The sequence below is a fragment of the Molothrus ater genome, chromosome 4, assembly GCF_012460135.2.
Source record: "Molothrus ater isolate BHLD 08-10-18 breed brown headed cowbird chromosome 4, BPBGC_Mater_1.1, whole genome shotgun sequence".
Taxonomy (NCBI): Eukaryota; Metazoa; Chordata; class Aves; order Passeriformes; family Icteridae; genus Molothrus; species Molothrus ater.
The window spans coordinates 45,469,969-45,494,303 of NC_050481.2; the positions used below are offsets into that span (position 1 = coordinate 45,469,969).

General features: G+C 41.4%; 1 protein-coding gene across 1 annotated transcript in view; it reads right to left on the minus strand.

The window, feature by feature from the left end:
• The window catches only part of KIT (KIT proto-oncogene, receptor tyrosine kinase), a 56,475-nt gene that overhangs the window by 17,538 nt on the left and 14,602 nt on the right, over nt 1-24,335 (minus strand). The window contains exons 2-9 of the mRNA XM_036382771.2: nt 20,588-20,827; nt 16,811-17,089; nt 14,118-14,254; nt 11,281-11,440; nt 8,263-8,452; nt 7,468-7,583; nt 2,146-2,260; nt 784-977 (exon numbers count right to left, since the gene is read on the minus strand). Coding sequence (XP_036238664.1) covers nt 784-977; nt 2,146-2,260; nt 7,468-7,583; nt 8,263-8,452; nt 11,281-11,440; nt 14,118-14,254; nt 16,811-17,089; nt 20,588-20,827 — 1,431 coding nt within the window. The remainder of the gene's footprint in view (nt 1-783; nt 978-2,145; nt 2,261-7,467; nt 7,584-8,262; nt 8,453-11,280; nt 11,441-14,117; nt 14,255-16,810; nt 17,090-20,587; nt 20,828-24,335) is intronic.

The window sequence follows — 24,335 nt, forward strand, 5'->3', positions numbered from 1 at the left end:
AAGGACCCTCCCAGGGGAGAGCTCTGCTTTTAACCCCGTGTTCTCAGAGGCGTGTCCATGTCCAAATGGCCAGGTTAAATGCCAATATTAAAGCCTGAATATCCACTGGCCCAAAACACAGCATCCCAAAAAACACATTTCCTGTCAAACCACCACAATTTATTTGTATGTTATATCTGGGTATAATAGAAAAAAAAAAAAAGAAGCAGAACATTTGGTTTTGCAAAGAAGAGTACAGCTTTACAAACACATTTCAAATCATCTATGTTCTAGTGGGTTTTTCTTCTCCCCCACAAACCTACAAATACCACTACAAAACTCATAAGCCCTTTTGCAGTACGTTGTTGTTACTTCTTTTATAGCAGCAGGACACTAAGGCTCCAGGCGAGTTGGGGACTGCATTTTTCCTGAGACATTGTAAAAACCTAAAATAAAATGCAATCTTTCTTTGAAAAAAGAAGCGATGGCCTAAATAGTCAAAACAGAAAAACAGGAAAACAGGAAAAAGGGAGAGAGAGGGGGAAAGCCAAGGTAATGCTGTAGGTGGTTTTCCTCTGTGTTGCACAGACAGAAAAAACCACCTACCTACTGCACTGCAGAACAGGTGCCATAAAAAGTACCACAATAGCCACTGAGAAATTAAAGCAAGACTTGGACAGGCAGAACATGCACTGTAGTATGTTATGTCCTCAGCCACAGTACTGTAACCTTCTTACAGCTAAACCACTTAAAATCCTTTTCCAGAAAGAGCCACACACGACCCAGCGGCTCTGTGGCCGTTACCTTTAATAGCAAAGTTGAAGAAAGCAGAGCTCCTGTCCCCGTTGCTGGAGGCCTCACAGCACACGGTGCCGGTGCTCCTGAACATGCTGGCGTTAATGGTGCTTTCAACCAGGATCCGCTCAAATGACGGGGCTGACGAGTTTGTGTAACCAATTTTGACATCCATGGGGGATATTGTCGGTGAATCAAAACACCTGGAGAAACAATACTGATAGTTACCTGCAATGGATTGCTACCTGAGTGCCAGACCAACAGAGAACTGAACAACTCTGGTCCACAAAGAGTTTCAGCTGAAGATCTAAACCCTGAAACAGCCTTCTCACAGTGACTCGTGTCTTGTATGTAGTGCGAGAAATGGATACATACACTTAGCCTGGCCCAACTGGAGACCATGAGGTCTTTGCATTTGCTTTTGGTTAGACATACCTACAGGTCTGTAACTTCTCTATGGGTTTTATACCATTCAACATACATTTTCAATTTCATTATCAAGCAGTTGTGGTCTATTACCCACTTCTGAAAATGTTCCCCAAGAATCATCTTATTACAGCACAAAAGAAGTCCATGAACACCATGAAGCTTATATGTAGTCAGAAAACAGCCAGTTCTTTTCTCTCAAGGTGTTGCTTCTCCTTCATATGTCACATTTTTACTACATGAACACACATTTAAAATTTTAAAAAAGGTACTATTTGAAATCATTAAGGAAATAACAATTATTTCAGACATTAAAAAAATTACACCAGTGGGAAGGAGACCCATTACTTGCTAGTATGATATAACCATGGGGCAAGTCAAGCAAAACCTTAAAACTTGCTTCACAAATGCTCGCTCACTTCACAGTGAAATTCTACAATCTTCTTATAAACACCTGGTTTTAAAAATATCCAACTTCATTCATAACAACACTGGACTTGTTTACTTGTCATATGTTTCATGTGAACAGAAATCTAATTACATTATGTCTGGAAAAATTACTTCATTACACAGTAAAACAAATTATAACAGCCATATTCAGAAGTGATTCTGTGATTGCCATTCTGTGAAATTGCATATAGAACATGTGTCATCTGGGGCCAAGCTGATAAAAGCCATAGCTAGCTTGCAGCAGAAACTTTAAATTTTAGTTTTACACAGCAAGTGTTGGTTATTCCTCTTTCAAGGACAGAATACAAAGGAGAAAAATGAAATGTATCCCTGCATTCTCAGAAAATACTGCAAATAATGCAATGCCAAAAAGGATGAAAACCACGATGCAACATTTGAATGCAACCAAGTCATTTCATTTTCTTAATTTGTAGTTAGCAATTGGATGTGTTGCAACTAAAACAACCTTTGGAGACTTTTGTTTACTTAACTTACCTCTGCTCAGTTCCTGGGCAAAAATACCAGTATATGGTAGGGGCTGGGAATCCAGCAGCTACACACTGGAGAACACCATTGCTAAGTATATCCAGAGTGAGAATCTCAGGCTTTGCTGCAATAAAGAAAAGCAATAGTCATCCACTAGGGGAACACAGAATATACACTGTTATTTGCTCTTACACTAGCAACCTGTGTGCCTCGTAATCCATGTGATCACTCAGGTGAGCAAGACCTTCTTATGCTCAAGGCTGTCTGGGTCTGAACTGGTGTCCTGCAAAAATCTAACATCTGTGAAAATATTAACTCTTACACTAAATGCTTGGGCTAGACATTAGAAGAATACCTCATCTCCCCTGAGTATTTGATTTGATGAAGGATCCTAAACCACCAAAGCTAAGAGCTTAAACAACCCAAAGAAGTGTGTGCTTAGAACAATGGTAAAGTTCCCATTCCTGCACAGTGTGACTTTACCCGTCTGTAAAAAGGACAGTTTCTTCACAGTTAAAAGTGTACTAAATCTGTCAAACCACATCCCTCTTACATCTGCCCTGTGTATTCAATATTACCACTGCATCCAGGAAAGGAAATACAAAGCAAGGCAACCAGTGCAAACCTCCCAACAGAGGACATGCATCCCTCTGAGATACTGAACTGCCCAATTGCCTGATTCCTGAAACACTGCAGGTAGAGGAAGCCAACACTGGGCTGAAGGTATTAGCTTTCCAAATAGAATTTGTGATTGCTCTGGTAGTTTAGAAAGCAATTAATCCAGCCAATGCCTTCTGTCACATCCTGCACAGGAGTTAGTCCTGCAGTTGGTTTAGGAGCCCCTGTTTCAAGTATGGCAGGAAACCAGTGCAGTCAGGTGGACTTCAGAGTCATTAGTCCAGTGTCATAGGCTTCAGCTAAGAGTACCACCAACACAGCAAGGTTTTTTCTCCTGATGAAACTGAAACCTTACTTCCCTTAACAACCTTAGCTTCCTTGCAAAATCACCCAAACAGAAGTTAATGAAAGAAACTATGAAAGATTACATTGCAATGATTCTGCTCACCTGACAGATACAAGTTAAGAGCTCATTATCAGTTAATATGGCTTTACAGAAATGTAAGATGAACTCCTAATTCTAGGAAGTAGTGAAGCTGTATAGGCTGCAGTGGGAAAACACAGATTTATTTCAGATGATACCCATGCACAAAGACTGCACAGCGTTAGTTTTTAATGAATATTCTACTCTCTGATTAAATTGGAGTCAACAAAGCACACGTATATTCTCAATCACATACCACCTCCTCATGACTCATGTTACAAGAACTGAATGTTCTTTCATTTCTAAATCCACATGTTGTGTTTTATACAAAACACCAAGAACCAAACATTGTTGCAAAATGTTGAGACTGATTTTCAGCATTACTCATTTGGTGAAGAACTTTCTAAAAGCACACAGCATCTCATCCAGCCTCAGTGCTCACAGAACACATGTAATTCACATTTCTGAAGTTCCAATCAAAATGGCTGGATTGTGAAATTGTAGTTAGCTAAACTACAACCCATGTGCTATTTGTTTAGGTATATTCTGTGTTTTAGGCAACATTACAGCACAATGTAACTCAAGAATAGAGAGAAATGAGAAGTCAAATATAAGAGGCATCTGTGCATTAAGCCATGGAAAAAGTACTGTGCCAAAGTTGGTCTCCATGTAACATCTGAAGCTGAATGAGGGAAACAAAAATGCCCATACTAGTTAGGCTCTTTCCACTGTAAAAACCTAGCACAATAAAAGCCTGTCTACATGGCCACGAGCCCACATGGACTCACCCTGCAAGAGTGAGATGAGAGGCTCTGCAGCCCAGGCAGAGCAGTCCAGCCTTGCTGCCATGGGAAGCTGAGCTGCAGCAGCCTCTGAGAAGTGCTGACCTAAGAGAAGCTCTGCCTGTCATGTGCCTAGTGAAGCACTTTGATGTGGCAATTAGCACAATCAGCCTCTCCCCACCAGCATTGAGGGCTCCCAAGCCCCTCTGGCTCAGAGATATTAAGGGATGCATTTCACTTGAGGCAGCAAAGAGCCCCTCACACCAGTACCCAAGGGGACTGAGACAGCTGCTACCGCAATCACCACTGGCTGCTCCTTTGCCAGCTCAGGCCATGCATCTCAGCACCTGCAGCCCCTTCTGGCAGCCAGAGCACCTTCCTCAACCACCAGTGTAAGTACTTCAGGGGATGCTGGAGCAAAGATGGACTGGCTTTTGCAAACAGATGCATGCCACGCTGTCACCACGCATCTTCTTTTTAAAAGGGATTTTACTGTGCTAGATTTTATGCCTTGCACTGCCTAATTACCCCTCCTGCTATCAGACTCCTAATGACTAGATGCTGCTAACTGTTCTGACTTTAACCCCTGAAATATTTAACATTTTATTATATTGCTCAGCATATATACATACTGCCTTCTGTAATCATGCATTAAATGTCTTAAACTTCTAATTTCACTAAGTTTATTAATTGCTTTTCAATTTCTATTAGTGTTGATTCTGAATATATCAAAGACGACTTATAAGAGGTCACTTCTATTTTAATTCAATGTTCTGTATAATGGAATTCTGCACTTAATTGCTTTCTATTGCCAGTTTCCCTTCCTTCATTGTTAATGAAGTAAATGTCTAAAAAGTAACACTAAATAGGTGTTGTCAGTCATCCCAGACAAAAAGAGAACTTTTTCCTGCTGGAGCTACATTTTCTGGATTGTAACAAATCTTTTTACAACATCATGGTGATTCCTCATGGTTCACTGCATAGTCCAATGACAGGAAAACAACTGAGCATGGCTTCATGGGATGTATAATACCATGACCAGTTTTCTCTTTGCAGCAGGAGCTCTAACTGCATAGATAATGTTTTGTTGACTATAATTAAGCTGAGATATTATTTTGCACTAAATTCAGTTAATAGTTGGAAGATCCCCCTGCTAATTGCTAGATACACAATACCTTGCCACTCTGGAGATTTCCACAGTTTCTTAATTGTAATTGAGTACAGTATGCTGCTTGTCAAGCTGTAATTTTCTTTTTGGCTCCTAATTTTAGAGCTGCTTACCTCTATGCATTTATTATGAATTACTACACAATTTTAAAAGCAATTTAGTATTGTTTCAGATTGGCATTTGCAATTGGTAAATATGTTTAAATCCAAGCCAAGTACTTCTGCACTGGGTTTGTCATTTCTTTTAGCAAATGCTTCAGCATCTGTATTTGTTTACGTGAAGACATTCTCCTGATTATGAATCCTGTTTTACCTGTTTGGTTATTTTCTGCTGATTACATGCCCAAGCCAGACACGTAAACATCACGAGCTACATCTAAGCAATTAATGCAAAATCTCTGACAACAATGTCAGGTGAGGACACATCATTAGATCAGGATCTGACCCACCCACACATGACTCACCTTTGGCAGTTACTCTGATATGTCAAATAATATGGTACGTTGTCATGCAGTTTGTGTTTCACAGCTAAATGATGAGCATTTTACAAGCCAGCAAAATCTCCTTTTCTAGGGATTGCTGTTGTTAAAAACAACCCCTAGAAAGACCAATATATTACTCTCTCTTTTTCAAAATGAAGAAATGTTTACAGGACCTTAGTCAAAATGCCAAAAGAAACTTTTTGAGTCAAGTGCATCAAATCCAATTGCTCCAGCCATGGCTGCAATCCACCCAGGGCCACAGTGCACAACAGCGTGGGCTCTATGAGACTGCTTACACGTCCTCACAGCATCCCAAGACTGATCTTGCTACTTAGAAGACCAGTAGTTAGAGAAGGAAAAAGACTAGAAGGCTGCCAGTTGTATGGACAAACCATTTAGAAGAACAAAAGCGTCTGTACTCCTTCTTGCCTTGTCCATTCCACTTCTCTATTCTCTCTTCCTGGTCTGGTCTCCTAACCATAAACCACAGGAATTTTCAGCTTTTATTAAGTAGCACATGCCTCAAAAGCAGCAACATGGAGATCTGCATTGAGAACTGACGCCTGACGATGCCAAAACTGTGAAATAGTGGGTTTTTAGTTCTTGTGCCCAGACTATAGGCAACCTGCAATTTCTCCCATTCCTTCAGAGAAATCAAAACTTCTGGCTCAACGTTTTGTTCCATTAATCTTTGAAACACTAGAAGTATCCCTCATGACTGTGACCCATGCTCACTCACTGAAACAAAGGAGATCTGAGATCACCAGTGGCCTCATCTCAGAGCTAGGAAACAGAAGGCACAATGCAAGTGTCAACATTCATAATGAAGGAAGAAATACCATGTTCTGAAAGGAGCCCAAGTGACATTTCTAGATCCAAACTACTGCTAATAGAGATGCTACAAATGTTGATCTTCAATGATAAATGAGAAGAATTCAGAAATTAACAGCAAGGACTTGATGCATTTGTGGAAGGCTTGACAATCCTCTGCATAAAACTGTGCTTGAAAAGGGACACATTGCTGCCTAAGCATAGCAGCGACACAAAGCTGCATTTCCAGCACATCCACCTACTTTCAATACAGTTCCTCCTGCTGGGCTCAAAGTCCCTCTTGGTTTAATTTTCCTTAAGCCTGGCCTTTAGCAGCAGCCAATATTTGTCAGCTGAGTGTATGAAATGTTCTTAGAGGATGCTAAGCACAGGGTTTTCTGAAGGTTTCATTGAATTAATTTTGAAGTTCAGCTTTTGTCTTGAAGAATGCTATTTGGAACTGAGGCCAGTGCTCTGTCTTAACAAGCATGTCCCAAAGATGACAACGAACACATTTGTAAAGCCATGCAGATTTCTCTAAAACAATGGTGATTTATACTATTATACAGAAGTACTTAGATGCCAAAAGGCATCTAAATGTGAGTAATTCTCCTGACAAGCTTTCAAACTCTGCATCCAACTCAAACAAATTAAGAACAATTAAAAGCTTAACTTGGTTGCCAAAAATGCAAATTATAATCCCTGTGTATCCTGCTCCACCTCAAATCATAAAAGGTTTATGATACATACTTATTTTTGAGATCATGTTTCCAGGCGCTACAGGTTTTTTTTCTGTATAAACAACCTAGCTGCTCTCTGGTAATCTCTGGAATACATTCGCTAGAATATAAGGTCATGCTGGATAGTAGGTGGATTTGTGTGAGTACTCTGCACTTTTATATCTTGACATTTAGTTTTCCAGCATGTGCTTCACTTCAGAAAGCCTCTCATATGCTGAACCACACTGTGACATCTTGTGCATACATTATGTTGTATAAAATACAATGACTATGATAATGAAATATTTCAGACTGTTCACTTCACTTACTTTTCACATAGACATTAAATGTTACAGAGGAGCTGGCATCAGAGTTGGACACAAAAAATGTGTAAATGCCTCCTTCTGTTCCTTTTAAGCGTGTAAGGTGAAGTTCACTTGTGTAACTGCAAAGAAAAAACTTAGGCATTACTAACACACACAACTTGCTCTGAATAGGCAACTGCTGCATGGAAAATAAGGAGGGAATTTTCTGCAGACATCATCCATGCAAACACTCTTATTTACATTATGATTGCCATTGCACTTCCAACATCCATAAATTTGGCCACTTCTAACACCCAGATGTGTGCCTGTGTGGCAGCTGAGCCTCAGGCACAGACCATCCATGCATCACCACCTGCTCCTCTTCTCACTGAGGAAGGAACACGCATTCACAACCTAGGCCACATGTTCTAGGTGCTTCACTGGATTTTTGGAAGACAAAGGATTAGGAGAGAACAGTGCCCTGCAGAAATAAAAACATAAGCTTTTTCCCAGAGTACTGGGGTCTGCTGTGGGAGTGAAGGAAGTTTCTGCACACGACCAACCTTAATTCTCTTTTTTGCTTATTGGACAGGAATGTAGGTGAGTCGTGAGTAAACAGCATGCTGGTCCTCAGATGGTGCGGTTAGCTCGATGCTGCTCCAAATATAGGTCTGCAGACTGCACCAGTTACCGTGGCAAGCCACACATACTATATCTTTTATTGTCACAATTTTCTCACCATCCCCACTTTCCTCTTTCCAGAACAGACTCTAGTCTGCTGTTTCAGAGTGAAATCGACACTACAGCCAAGCATATTACCTGTTATTGCCCACAGTCTTGAACTTGACATCATGGTCTGAGGAATTCTGTAATGTTTCGTTCATGTACATCCAGACTTCTTCTTTTGGTTTTGGATATGCCTCATATTCAACTGTTAAGTTTCCATTTTGTCCTGCATTTATGTCTATTGTGGTATTCATTGTTGCAAACAAGCGGACAAATCCTTTAGCTGATGGTCATAAGAGGAGAAGAAAAACAACTTCAGGGCCATGTTGAAGTTTGTGAGTACTCTAATCACACTCAGATGACTTCAAGATTGGTGATCAAACATCCATGTATGAAACAGGAGACCTTATCTGCAAATCAGTACATAAACCCTCACCTGCCAAAACCAACATTACTAGCTATATATAGCATGAGGCACAGAACTTAAAGCAACCTTGAGTGCCTTAGTACCAATAATTCTATCTTCTGGTGACAAATACCTTCTATATGCATTTGGAAAAATGCAAGCATGTGTTTGATTCTACTCAGGGATTTCTATTTTTCCAAAAATTTGACTTGCTTAACTGTTTGGTGTGAAAGAAACATTATGAAAAAAGCAAGCTAAAATCATTTATTACAGCATACTAGAGTATGAGAGGTTTCTTTGTCAAGTGTAATTAAGAACAACATTACAAATGAAGCTATTAAAAGCTGCAATTAGAGAAAAATGTGCTAAGTCCACAGGCCTGGATACCAATCATCTTAAACTAAGGCATTTCTGTACATCTGCTGCTGGGTCTTAATCTTTCATTTGGCAGATACCATTTATCACTGCGCAGTTCCGTTCCAAAATATCATGTCTAACAACATCCTTGCTGTAGTGGTTTTAATTTCATTATTAAACTCATCAGATTGAGGATTCACTTTAAAAAGACAAGTTTTTAGTCCTATTACAGAAATTCATAAGGGAATCATCAGTTTGACAGGCAGATTGCAATTACAAGGAAACACATTTACTGAGAGCTTGAATTTAGACCTAAAGTCAATCTCAGAGCTCTGCTTCTTCCCACTTTCTAGTAATCAAACTGCTGTGGCCAGCTGGGCACCCGAGCTTGGGAAAGCCAGAGCCAGTGGGGCTTGGTGAAAGCATATGGATCTGCCAGAGCGCTTGACAGATGCTTTGAAGAAGAAAGGATGAAGTAAATTCACAGCAGGCAAGGATGCTCTAAAATGGTCTCCATCATTAGAAGAGTGGAAAATATTTCAAATCTGGAAACTGAAAGTTTGCAGTTCCTTTGCAGTGCTTTTTTCAGTTTTCTGTATAAACACAGGATTCCCTATGCAAGCTATATTCAAAATCAGACCCAACTCCCCTCAAATAAAATTTTATTATAATGTTATCAGTCCCTGTAATGCAGTTCTAGTACCTTATACAGTTAGATAAACTACCCAACAGAAAAAGCAATTAGGAATTTTACAAAAAGTACGTATTATTTCTTGTAAAATTTTTGGATAATGTTAATGCCACAGTGATTTAGTAAATACTGCCATCCCAGATCTCTCTCTGTTTACACACCATACACCACTTCCCAGGACCCTGGGAGCTGGCACAGTTCAGGTAAATATAGTCAGTTTGACAATAAATGGTGAAAGGTATCCAAAAGTTGGAGCTTATTTAAGTCAAATTTGAGAGGGTGGAAAGAGAAAACTATCTCAAAAAGGAAAGATTCCACCTTTTCTCTGGCATTTTCTATTAAATACAAACTTTGTATTTTACTAAACAAAAATTTTATTTCCTACTTTTTATAATGCCATGCTTTATTTTAAACCCCAGACTTTCCCAAGTCAATCCTTTTTAAAGCTGCATTTGCATATGTAGTAGTACTAAGAATTTCTGTAGTGAAGAACTTCCCTCCTCTTATAATAAAAGCTTTCACACTGATCCCTTGGGGAGAAGATTTTCTTTCATACTTCACACTGTTTCACTCTTTTACATATGAATGTAGTCTCTCCTGTAAAAAAAAGAGGAAAACATCCCTTTCATTGTGAGCCCTACCCCCTCGACTGGCACAGCAAGGTTAAGGGTACTCAAACCTCTGCCTGTTTGCTGAAGATCTGACCCACACAGGTCAAACACTTCTGTTTTCTTGACATTACCAGGGAAAGCAAAACAAGCAGTGTGGCTGAAGTGCATGTCTGTGCAACAGAAAAACAGATTTGAAAAGGAAAAAAAGAATCCAGGGCTACACTTCCCTTAGTTACTAGACCCTTGAATGGAACTGAAACAGTTGTAGCAACTACACAGACCAGAATGATCTTATTAACTATACCAACATGTCTTTAATTGTACTCAATTTATCAAATGAGCAGGTTTCAGCAGCTTTAAAATTCAAAAGGCACTGTGTGTCACCCAAGTTAATATATAGCAGACTCTAAACACATCTGTTATTAAACAAGAGGAGGAAGGGAGTTTGCTCACTGTTTAGGGACATGATCCAAAACATGTAGAAGTGATGGATAGTGGGTTTAACAAGGGGGTGACCTCCAGAACAATTTCATGCTGTCTTTGTGCACCATGATGTTGCTCACAGCATTATTTTAAACAGAGCTACAACTACAGCTTCTACATAAACCACACTGACACACTGTCAGTGAGATTCCCCATGCTTGGAAGGCAGGTATTGAAGATGTGCTTTGCACTTGTGCTGCCAAATTTGGCATAGGGACAGTACCAGGAGCGGGTAAATTAGATGCTTTGGTAAAACCTGTTTAAATTTTAGATTAAACCAGGAAGGATGAGACAAACCAGAGGGGCAGAAACACTGTTGGGTGGTTGTTCTAGTATCACTTTCCAAAAACTAGCAAAGGGTTATGGAAATTAAAGCAGTCATACACACCACAACTTCCTGAGCCATCCCATATTGTACCAGTCAGCAATAACCTTTACAGAAAAGCGACTTAACTTGCTGAGCTCTGGGGAAAAGGAGAGAGAAGGAAGGAAAGACTCCCCAGTGTTCTCACTTTTCATCTCCTGCTCTTAGAAATGTTAAGATTTTTACAAGAAGTATTTACCTAGAGCTTTCAAGGTTACTGTGGCATTGGTTTTTCCAAAAGGGTTTTCTGCTTGGCACGTGAATTCTCCAGAATCATTAACTCCCACTGAACGGATGTTCAATGTTAATTTCCTTTCGTATCCATAATCACGCAAATTTCTGCTTTTGCTTGTAACAATCTGTCGGTAAAAAACAATTAACATCTAAAACACTGTGTATGCATCATCTTTCCTAGATAAATTAAAAATAGAAGTAATTATAACTTTGCCATATTAATATTCATAACTTTAAACTGGAATAGTAAGCCAGCACGGCAAACCTGTCACTAGAATCTCTTCATGCAAAACAAGTGTGTGATCAGCTGCCTTTAGGAGATAATGTCCTCTCCTAAGTCCTTTCCCCTCCCCTTCTTTTTATTATTTCTTTTCTTCTCAAGCTCCCTTCTAAGGCAAGAATGTGGAGGGACATGGGGTGAGGGTGGGGTGAATTTGGGACTATGCTCACCTGCTGCAAGAGAGCCGAACAGAGGAGACCAACCCAAGAGAAAAAGAACTAGACCTCTAGCTTCTTCAAATGTTCCCATTACCTGACAACAAGGCTATCGTGCCCAAGGTCAGACTCAGCTCATTCTGGCCAGATTTCCAATACAAAAGGTGAGTATTGGTGAGAGGGCAAGTAACCAACTGAAAGTTTTATTTGCACAAACAGCACTTCTAACTGTAGGGCTTGATGCAAAATGACCACTGGGTCCTGACTTTCCTCATGCTCAGAAGCTGAAATTCATGTATGAAGTCACTGCACCCCTCAAATGATGCCTGAAGTTCAGCAACTCTCTAATGGTTGCAATGCTTCCCAGCAAATGACAAGAGAGAATTTAACATCCTGGGGCTTCATTTTAACCATGTTGCTCTATGTTCCAAGGCCACAGCATCTCCTGATTGCAGGCATGCTGCAGAGAGCCCTGCTGGCAGCAGGCTATACACAGCATCCTCCCACTGGTACCCACTCTGATTCTTGGTCCACAGCAATATAAATTTATTAATCTTAAAGGAAACTGGAAACTTTATTCTCTTAAATATTTCATGATTCTATACTTACACACAGAAAAAATAAATGCTTTGGGACGCTGACTTTAGTCTCTGTGAGAACTTTTGGCATGGTTGGAAAGACTGATAAAATTTACACTGATCAAACCAAATGCAGACCTGGACTTGTTATGATTTTCTAATTGAATTATTGCAATTATTGGATGTTCCAAGAGCTTCTAGACAAATTAAAGCTTCACAATGCAATTTTGATTCCTCCTGACTTACAAAAATCACAAGAGAAGTATATTCAGTATGGATGTGCTTGCTAATAGCCAGTCTCCTAATTTTCCGAAGTGGTGATAACTTCAGTCATACATGGAAAAAACACTTTGCTTTTTTTTTCCTCTCATCTATTCAGGACAAAATGTAATTCTGAATCTACTTAAAGATGAGATTTATGCATTCTCTTTCAATACAAAATTTAATTTGATAGTCACTATTTCAAAGACAGCAGCTCCTACTATTTACTAAAAAGGACAGAAAAATCAAACTTATTGAGAAAATGCTTTCCTTGTGGCTTTTACACATTAAATAAAAAGTTATAAAGCACAAAAAATGAAGGGAATTTCAATTCAATTCAATTTCAGCAATCTGTAACACAGGAAAGGGAGTGGAATGAGAGAAGAAATGAAATTCTCAGATGAAGAGATCTGCACAGGAACCAAAGCAGATCGACATGTCCCAGGCCACCTTCATATCACTTAGATCTTCTCAACATTCAGAGCTGTGGGGTGGGATATCTGGAGCAGCGAGCACTTAGCAGGAACAGCTTTGCCAGAGCTAGTGGATTCACTAAGCACAGCATGCCCAGCCCCAGGGAACAGGACTCCTGTTTGTTATGTGCCCAAGGAGATGTGATTTATCCAAATACCACAGGAGTCTTCCATATACATGGGCTGAAAATTATGTATTCTGGGCACTAACATTAGCAGTAAAAGATCAGTCAATTAGCATGGGAAAGTATATGGTAGGAGTTACTAGAAGTCTTCACAAGGGCTTTTAATTAATTTAAATTTCAAGGTATACCCAGAAGATCAAGAAGCATTCTCAAGAACAACCCAATGCCTGCTGCTCATTTCAAAGGCACAGCTGGCAGCACACTGGCTTACCAGGGAAGGGGATCTCTCTGCCCCTTTTCTGCAGAATAATTGCACTGCCAGTATCAAACTCCTGGAGCACTGAGCCTCTCAGTAATTTAACTTGGTGATGCCAGTCAGTAACTTCATCTATCACTGGCAGACAGAAGCCAGTTCACTGGTTCATTTTTCAGAGCTTTTCCAGTTAGTGAGGCACACCATGTAATTTAAATGAATTAATCATTCCTATGAATGCCTACTACCATTCCTGTCACGCACAACCCCATGCTAATTAGCAGGTATTTCACTGTTAATGATAACAACTAGAATATGTAATTTGCAGTCCATGTGTTGATATTTGCAGCTCCCATTGATTGCAATGTGATGTGTAGGCACTCCACGCTTCCGTATTTAGGAAGCCCAACAGAGGTCACCTGAACTTCACATTGAAGAGCCTAACTTTAATTTCTTTTTGGGAAGAGAAACCCATGTAGATGCTTTTCCTCCCAGCCATCCTCAAGGGCACAGGACTGTTGCTACCCTCTCACCAGTCTGTGGGATACTAAATCTTTGTAAATACAACAAATCCAAATCAACACAGCATCAGGTACCCAAGACAAGCATGTGAATGCCTACAGAGAGTCTGTGTACTGTGCTCATGCACACATGATACATGAATTAAAGGAACTTACGCCACTTTTGCGAGGAATCCAACTAGCTTGTACACTGCTATCCACATCCGTGATTATACATGTAACTTCAAATTCTTCCCCTTCTTTGAGAAGCTCATAGCTTTTTGATAAGGTGATGACAGGAAGAGTTTTGTGAACTGGAAAACAATTTAGAAGTTTATTACTTTTCATTAGTCTCAGCTTTTCCGGGGGGATAAAAATTTACAGCCATTAATTAACTTTCCAATAAAATCAAGGCTCTGAGATGTATTCAAAATTTTTAACATATTACATAGTTGTTCTTTACAACAAGCAAATTTCTGCTTCAACTTTGCTTCGAAATACACTTAAAAGTTAGATAATACTTGTTAGAGCATAGCAACTTGCATGAAGAAAACTGAATGATGTTGAACCATCAATGAGATGATTAATTTTGCAACAATGATTAAAAAGTAGCACTCTGGAACTGAAAACACTGTGAGGATCAGTCACTGAAGAACAGCAGCCCAGCACTAACTGCAGATTTTAATTACAAAACATTACAGAAAGTCCTGTCTGACAGGTCCCTGATGGACAGCCTAAGAAGGACAGGTACAGCTCAAGGAATTCTGCACATTTTTGCCTGAAAGCACCACAACCTCTGCTTACAGGGTGGCTCACAGTTTCTCACCCAAGAAGCAGGTGGTGACATGCAGATGTGGGGTAGCTGTACCCTGCTCTGTTTCAGGATGTCTTTTGCAACAGTCAGGTGAACCTAAGGACTATGTGTCTCCTGTTTATGCAAAGCTCTTCAACGCTTCCTGTGTTCCTTTTGTGGCTTGTTTTTCTATTTTCTTTATCCTTTCTTCAAATCTTTCTCTTTTATTATACTCCAGTTAACTTTGCTCTAGGGCTTTTACACAGGAAGACAGACTGTGAATGTATCAGACTGTAGCTTGTATTAAACAAGGTCTTCCAGACTCTCTTTCTGCCTCTGACATAACTTTTGTAGTTATCTTAGGTAAACTGTACAAAACTTAGGAAAACCCCATGCTTCTCAGCCATTCGTACTTTAACAATAATGTTTTCCTCATGTTGCTTCAAGAAGCTACAGAAGAGAACAAAGAAACACGTTTGCTCTCTTTAGATATAAAGGCTCACACAAAAATCCCCCTCAGCACTCGGCAGTACCCAAGTGACAGAAGGATGCCAGTGCAGAAGGCATTCTGTGTTCTCATCAGCCAGAAACATCTCTGGACATCCAAAAAAAAGCCCTATGTCCATAAAGCCCCTCATTGTTTTGAGAAGGGCAGTACATAAACACTCCCTGTGCTATAATAGCTGTTGTGTGTCTGAGTATTCCTGCAGAGCTCCCTGTTTCCCAGATGCCTTTTCAGTCTTTCTGCACCAGAAGCTCACATCTGAGGGTCTGAGTGCCATGGTTATAACTACAAAAACATTACCCACCAAAGCATCTCCAATGCATTTAAAAGTTGAGCCAAGGAGAAAATGGGAGTTTTACTTGGTGAACTCAGTAAGGACCAAACTCTACAGGACAGTAATTACAATACTGAGAGGGACAATACTGAATTTCCAAATCATCACAAAAAAAATGACTTAAACTTGCCACTGCAAGCTCCACGCTTGAGATGGCCCTCACTCCTCGACCTCTTGCCCCACCTCCACACAGAATGGGCGGGTCACACAGGCCCAGCGTGTGTGTGCCCTCATGCCAGCACAGGGCAGCCTCTCTCACCAGCCCAAGGCATGTGCTGCTGTGGCCTGGCCTCAGCTCCCAGCCCTGGCAGGCACAGGCAGCGGGATGAGCACAGCAGCCTGCTGGCCCGAGCCGTGCTCCCCCTCTTTCGGCAGCAGCCTCAGCTGCAGCAGGAGTGGCTTCATTCCAAGCGTCCACAGCTACACGGAGAACAAACTCATTTACTGGCCCCTGAGGAAATGCCAAGCCAGCCTGGCTGAACTGGCTGGCTGAACTGCTCCCTCTCCTTCCCTCCTGGGTATCTCCCCAGCCCAGCAATGACACACGGGATAAGTGTGGGCTCCAAACTGCCCAGACAAAACCAGCCTGTGAAGTCTGGTGGACAGACATCAGGCTTCTCCTGCTTCCCAAATCCACCTACACACCCAACCCTAGGGCACTCTAGGCTGTGGCAAGGTGAAGTGTAGGGTATCACCAACAGGTTTGCCAAGCATAGTGCTGCATGTAGCAGCTCAGCCACAATGCATTCCCCATCATCATCTGTGCACACGGCTGCTGTTGTGACCATCTTCACTCAATATCATGAACACAAAGACCTTCTCCTTCCATAAGCTCTGCCTATCCACCAAATCCCTCTTCTTCAATGCCATCAATCAGTTCCTGCTACTGTCACTTGTGGGCAACAGACACAGGAGTCACGCACTGAAATAATTTTGCCTGTGCAAACCTGTACAAACCTCAGGGTGCTGGTTTGCCCTCAGAATTTAATAGCACAATCCAAGTTTCTTATAATGCTTAAAAAATGCCTGGAAATCACCAGGAACAGAAAATAAAGCTCATCATGGCCAAACCTTCTGGGCACAGCTGTCACGAGATCAATCTGTGCCCTGACAAAATTTGCCCAAAACAAGTTTTCTGAGCTCACCACTTTGCTTTGGACAGCAGTGGGGCTTCACAGCCCTTCTCTATACCTCCTGGGAATCAGGTTCTCTACAAGAAGGCAAAAATCCTGTGTTACCTGGTCTCACATTCAAAAAAATCTTCTCTGATATCTTCTCAACTCCATTGTGCTTGGCCAAGCACTGGTAGCAGCCCTTGAACGACCTCTGCACGTTCTTTATAACGATGCCTTTCTGGGGATTGGGAATGAACGTCATATTTTTGGGGAGACGTTTGCCATCACACCTTTTCAGTGTGAAATTTGTAACATTTGGATCTGTTAGTGGACACACTAGCAGGATGTCACTGTCTTCTTTTCCATAGATCAGAGAATCAACAAGGAAGAGCACATTGGGATCTGTGAAGAAACACAAAGATCTGTCAGACAAGCTGGCATGGGAACTTCTGATCACCCTAACTCTACAATTCGGCACTTGTCAAAGAAATTTTTACTTTCAGCCAGGTAAACTGAGCATTGCCTAATTCATGTTTACCAAGAGACATAAAATTTTCTCCTAAAAGAGCAGCATGACAGGAGACGTGCAGTAGCATTCCATACCAGATACACTAAAGAATCATGTGCACTAAAAATAATCTTACTGCTTTTTTATTTGGAGATGAAGGGCATTTTTTTGCCTTGCTTAGGTCCAAAATATCCCCACAGCAGTAAACAGATTTTCACAGACCACTAGAAGTAATTTGCTTTTAGCTAGTGGCAAGGCTGTAAGGTTTCATGCCCACAGGAGGATTTGAAAGAAATTTATGAGCAAATGGAAGTTGAAAAGCACCTAAATTATGGTTTTCACTTCTGTAAAATACATAATCTAAATGAACACATGTTGCTACCAGGGGAAGCAGCAAACAACTTCTCTCTTTTTCTCCACTCCCTGAAAGCAGAGATTATTTTTAGCCTCCTTAGAAGAAAAACTGGGCATACAAACAGCACATCTGATTGAAAAATAATCATGCAATCTTTTACAAGGTAATTTTCTTATAGCATTTCATCTCAGCCAACCACAACACATAAACATATAGTACTTTAAACACTTCTACAACCAAAGTTGAAGCCCATGATATGTCATGACCTTGAAATGCTAAGAAGCTGGCAAACACACAAATAAAGGAATGTGTGATGACAAACACTCTGTAAAAGTTTATTTGAGATTCCATCTGCCCTCTCTACAGAATAGAATGAATTTGAAAACCAAAAACAGAGAGAAAAGTTTTCTTTCTTTTTTGCAAACATACTTACAACTTGAATGATTATAGATCAACAAACCATGGCTTACCAAGGAAGACTGAGAGAATTTGTTTAAGATGATGGACAATGTGCATCTGGTTTAAGACAAAAAGTACCAGACTGAAAATGAAGCCTGGGAGGTTTATGGAAGCAATTCACTACATCAGGGGTTATTCATCATCAAACAGAGAAGTTACTGGCTGGTTTCTAGCCTAGCATGAGGGTGTAGCTTTAGCTGAATTTGACATTACCACCCAAGAAGCCCCCACAAACTACAGGTTTTGAAGCATCAGTCTAGAATTAGAGGATGGAGACTACTAAGAAATGAAAAAAAAACCTAAATAATTTCTGAACAGAACCAAAATGTGACATTTTGCACACAGAGATCTTAAAAGAAATGCTATGACTAGCTGTCACTTCTGAGCAGGAAGAAGATGGATTAAAAGTGCTCATCTAAATGTCCCTGCTAACAGACATAACTGATTGCTTTCTACTCAGTCCCCTTCCTCCAATGTGGACAGAACCAAGATATCTTCATTAGGCAGAAAGCATGGCTCCCAGCAACTACCAAAAAATGAAAGAAATTTTTGAAAATAGCAGGAACAAAGACATGTTTCACTAATAGCTGAAATTGCAGGCAAGACCTTGACTGGAGCAAGCAGAATTGCCGAGGTGCTCCCCTTGCATCTTCAATCCCCATCTGGAAAGGAACAGCAGAGTGAAAAGACATGAAAGGACTTCCTACAGCGTATCCAGACACAAACAAGGCTGCTCATGGTCATGTTCTTCCTTTCATGGCCTTCTACCCCATGGATATCTTGGGTTGCACTTGCCTTCTAGGCATACTGCAGAACACAGTTTCCAACACAAGATATGACAGTGCTTATCAGTGCTTCCATCTGAAAAAACTTGAGATCAAAATCAAGAAATTTTTCTCTCTTACGCAGGAGTTTGAACTAGGCTTGCTTGGATCAGGAAAAAATATGCTTCTTAGATAAAACACAGGTACTTTCTGCCAAAAGAGAAAGGTGATGCAGGTACACATACACAGTCTGTCAATGCTGTGTCAGGCTTGGTCACAGAAATAGAAGAAATTTGGATTTAGTGCGTTCAGAAGAACATAAGACATCAACAGATGCCACCATTTTAGGTGTCACTATGTAGGATCAAGGTTCTTGGTCTTATTCTCTTTTCACTCCACTTTACAAGTGGAGAAAAGTATAATGGGGTGTTTGTGGCAACCCCACAAACAGGAGAGCATATGGCAGCATCTTACGGGTGAGGTAAGATGTCATTAACCCATGCCTGATCAAAATGATGGTCAACCTCACAAACATACTTATTTTACTGCCAGGAACTTGCCAAAGTTAAGGTTGCACATTTTGCACACAACTGAGAAAAAAGATAATAACGTGTTGCATGAGGGCCAACAACTTCACTGATGCTTTCATGCTCAGGGGAGCTGCCTGTGATACTGAGGTGAAGGAGTCACTCATGTAACGGAAGGCAAGAGCATCTCTACAATCATAGCTGTCTGAGATAATTACCATACCTTCAGGAAAAAAATCAGAGTAGGTAAAATGAAGATTGTTTATCACATTCAGATTTCCTTTAGTTACAGTCTCAGAGAAAAACAGAAAGTTAAGAAAACTTATCCATGGTAGCTGCATGGCTATTTGGAGAACTCAGGAGCAGTTAAAGGAGCACTCTAAATTGTGTGGCCACTATGCCAGACATCTTCCCTCATGAAAATAAACTTTGCTGTGCTGGTATATCCCTGTCTTGGAGAACAACCTTGCAGTAATTCTCAAAGGACTAGCAGGGTTCAGAGGGGGCTCTTTGAGACAACCCCTGCTGGTCAAGGAATGCTGTCTTCAACATTGATGCTGTAGGACTCTTTTCCATCAACAGGTTAGGAAGACCACCAGAGCTATGTGAAGGAGAAGCAAAATAACCATTTTTCTGGGAAAGTGCCAGGCATGGTAAACTGGGCAGCTGATGTAGACACATATCAGCAGAGAAGAAATTTGAAGAAAACACTGCACAAAGAAGAGCAATAAAGGATTGAGAAATGTGTCAGAGCAGAAGCACTTTTTTCCCTGTCTGAGACATTTCTGATCAGTCACAAGGTACATCAGAGGCTGAATGCAGAGGAATCAGCAATGTTTGTTGGCTTAGGCCTGGGAGCACAGTCTCAAAAGACCAAACCCTTTAGGCTGACTGCCTCAGTAAATTAAAAACCTGGGACCAAATTTTACCTGACTCCATACTGATGGATGGCATAGAATTAAAAAGATATTTTTATGTATTTCTTGCTTCTTCATGGTAAAACTGAGTCATGCAACAGAATCAGGTCGCTTATCTAGAAAGGGAGCTTGGATAAACTTTACCACAAATGAGGATGTAAAGAGGAACTCATCCAGAACTTTGTGCTGCTGACAAAGGCCATTGCAAGCAAAGCAGAGAATGAGGTTTCTTCCTACTGGACAGGGAGGAATTGTGCTCTCCCACTGTACTTCAAATTCAGTCCGTCCTCCAAGATTTATTGTGGAAGGGGGGCGGGGGGGGGGAAGGGGAGGGGTGGGAAGCAAAAATAATGCCTTCATTGATATTTACCTTTAACAAAAACATAGTAAGAGGAGACAATACTCCCTTTGCTTCTACATGTGTATCTGCCTATGTCTCTGACTGTTGCATTTTTGGTGTACCACTCCTTCTCGTTGGAACTCTTTGCTTTTGCCGATGGGTCCGAGTTCTGGAAATTCCATGTCACAGGTCCCTCCTCGTTGCACGTCAGCCTTAATTCCTCCCCTTTATTCACAACCCGTAAAGACTCCACATGGGACAGTGTACCACCTGGGAAAAAAAAAGTGCAAAATAGAATGTCTGTCAATACAACACTCTCTTTTTTTTCTGCAGCAAAATTATTATTTATAGCTGTATATGTACAACTAATATTTTTGGGATTTATTTCTTAAAAATACTAAGCTGAACTGTGCAATTTTACAGACAGCTTTTGGCTAGTAAGGCCTTTGGCATACAGAGAAAATAACCAGTGCAGGTGGAAACTGGCCTCTAAAAAGCCTTTGGAAACTAAAGTTTCAGATGCACCACTTTCTGCAATGTTTTGGCTTTTGAATGGGAACAGACCCAAGCTATTTAAAAATTAAATTCAAGAACATATGAGTCTGATCCTACATGGCAGCACTTTTAATCATTCTTTGTCATTTACTCAGTATGTTGCCAAGAACTAAAGTTTCCTTTGCTCAATAGTTATCTTTTTATAACTGCTCTCTCATATATTCAGATGCTCCACTCATACTCTTGAATTAGAAGTGTCCAGTTTAATGAAGGCATCAGAACATGTTTTCCATACTTGCTTGTTTCTTTACCTGACGTGCCAATTCAACATTTCTTACATAAAAAAAACCCCATGCAAATTATTCTTCAAGTTTCCATCCCAATGCTACCAAATTAGTTTCACTGAGGCTCCAATCTCCCAGTCATCAAAGCTGCTCTAATTGACTATTTAGCTTCTTTGTCACTGAACACGCCCTAACACAAGGTTTTAAATGTTTTCACAAAATAAACCTCTGTAAAATTAGCAGCCCCAGTTCACAGTTCCCAACCACTCCCAACTGTCTACACAGAGAAAGAAGCACATCTAGGCCTCCTTGGCTCTACTGTTGGGGCAAGCCAATCAGGGGGTTGCTGACTTAGCATACCCATGATTTGAAAGTCTTCGTGAGCCTACAAAAATGGAGTTCATAGTCAAAAATCCAGAGAAATTCTCACTGTTTTGGACCTATTTGAGTATCAGAAGAACATAGGCAAGTATTGAGGTGATCTTGCAGTAAAAAACCCTTCCCCTTTCGGAGTAGCTCTTCATTCCTATGAGTAATCCTTAGCTTACAATAACTGTGCTGTTAGCTCATGCCACACAGTTGTACAAGACTGCACAACATCCGTGTGTAGTAGCAGAGTCATACCAGTGAAAATGCTACTTGCATGCAAAAACACACTCTGCAGCTCCATTCAGAGGCTGAATTTCCCTACCCACACAGATAACAACAGACGTTCAGGAAAAACAATCGGATAATTACTTGGGATGAGGTTATACACTCCAGACTTAATTCACTCATCTCACAGCTTTAGTCGCTCTTAAGGTATATGCTGGATTAAGACCAGGTCAGGTAACTGCTCCTCTTCCTGACAAATCCACCACAGAGTAGGAAGCAAAGGCTGGCCAGACCACCTGCAGAGACTAATTACTTTGTTTGTTTCCAGTCTGAAAGGAGCCCTCCTTGGAATTAGAATTTATCAGTGTTAAACTCAACTAGCACTCATTCTTCCAGTGTCACCAAGCAATTTTCCACATGAGGTCTACTAATCCTGCATATATATGCTTCCATGACTGAATGCATAAGCAACCATCCTAGAAATAAAATTTGCCAGAAAAAGGCAGAAAAATCAACTTTTAATTTCAGATCTGCTACCTCAAAGTGCAGGTGTGTGTCTGAGCTGTGTACAGTAGCTCAAACAAGAAGAGTGAAAGTCCAAGATCTCAAAAGAATAAGTCCCAGCCAGCAGTGGAATGGTAAACAGGAAAGCTGTTTAAAATCCTTTACTCTGGGCAAGAGATGCCTAACATCAGGGTTGAGGCAAGAAGACCTCTGATTTTCAAACCCCTCAGTTCAGAGCCAGGAACTTCTGGCATGTGAGAAGACAGAGGGCAAAGACCTCTGAGAAGGGCTCCTGAACAACCATACAGGTCCTTCATGGGCACCTCTTTGAAGACTACTCTGTTCGGTCCCCACAGACTACAGGGCAGTTCAAGTGACAAAACACATGAGCTGCATAAAACAGCAGAATGCAGCATGGTGTAGCTATCCCAGCACTAGCTTAACAGACCAGTCAGGGAGCACTGAGAAAGCAGAAGATATGGACGACCTTGACTGTCATCACTCCATCCTGCAGCCAGCAAGCTCTCAGCTTGGGCCCTGCCAGGGAGGTGCTGGCCTGGGATGGGCCCCAGTGCCCAGTGTCTCGAGGAGCACAATCCTGGGCAGGTCACACAGGCCCTGCCATGGAGCAAACACCAGCGTGTGTGTGCCCTCATGCCAGCACAGGGCAGCCTCTCTCACCAGCCCAAGGCATGTGCTGCTGTGGCCTGGCCTCAGCTCCCAGCCCTGGCAGGCACAGGCAGCGGGATGAGCACAGCAGCCTGCTGGCCCGAGCCGTGCTCCCCCTCTTTCGGCAGCAGCCTCAGCTGCAGCAGGAGTGGCTTCATTCCAAGCGTCCACAGCTACACGGAGAACAAACTCATTTACTGGCCCCTGAGGAAATGCCAAGCCAGCCTGGCTGAACTGGCTGGCTGAACTGCTCCCTCTCCTTCCCTCCTGGGTATCTCCCCAGCCCAGCAATGACACACGGGATAAGTGTGGGCTCCAAACTGCCCAGACAAAACCGGCCTGTGAAGTCTGGTGGACAGACATCAGGCTTCTCCTGCTTCCCAAATCCACCTACACACCCAACCCTAGGGCACTCTAGGCTGTGGCAAGGTCAAGTGTAGGGTATCACCAACAGGTTTGTAGAGGAAAAAAGGACCCAGTAGAGGTAGCAGTGTAAATATTAATGTCATAATTGATTTGCGACCTGAGGATGGATTTGTCAAACCATGCACATCACTGTGTTGTGTGTAAATGCTGACAGGTTCTGCACTAACAAACCCTTCCTCTCATGAAGGCAGGCTCAATAGTCCTACAAATACAGCCATGTCCCTCTCATGCACAGCACAGCTTTGCGCAGCTGGACTAGACATGTAACAGCCATGTCCGAGCCAGGGGGACATTTCTAAAAACCCAACTCCACTTGCATGCAAAAACACACTCTGCAGCTCCATTCAGAGGCTGAATTTCCCTACCCACACAGATAACAACAGACGTTCAGGAAAAACAATCGGATAATTACTTGGGATGAGGTTATACACTCCAGACTTAATTCACTCATCTCACAGCTTTAGTCGCTCTTAAGGTATATGCTGGATTAAGACCAGGTCAGGTAACTGCTCCTCTTCCTGACAAATCCACCACAGAGTAGGAAGCAAAGGATGGCGAGACCACCTGCAGAGACTAATTACTGTTTGGCCTGGGATTTGGAGGAAGCCCTTCTTCTCTCCCCATCTCCCTCCAATGAAGATTTATGAATGCTAAACCCAATAGACAAGTCCACCAGTGCCTGTTTTTCCAGCACCACCAGAAATTTTCCATGAATTCTAATCCCCTATATAAACTCACATGACTGAACAGATAAAAAAGTATCCCACAAAAAATAATTGCCAGAAAGATTAGAAAAGCATCATTCC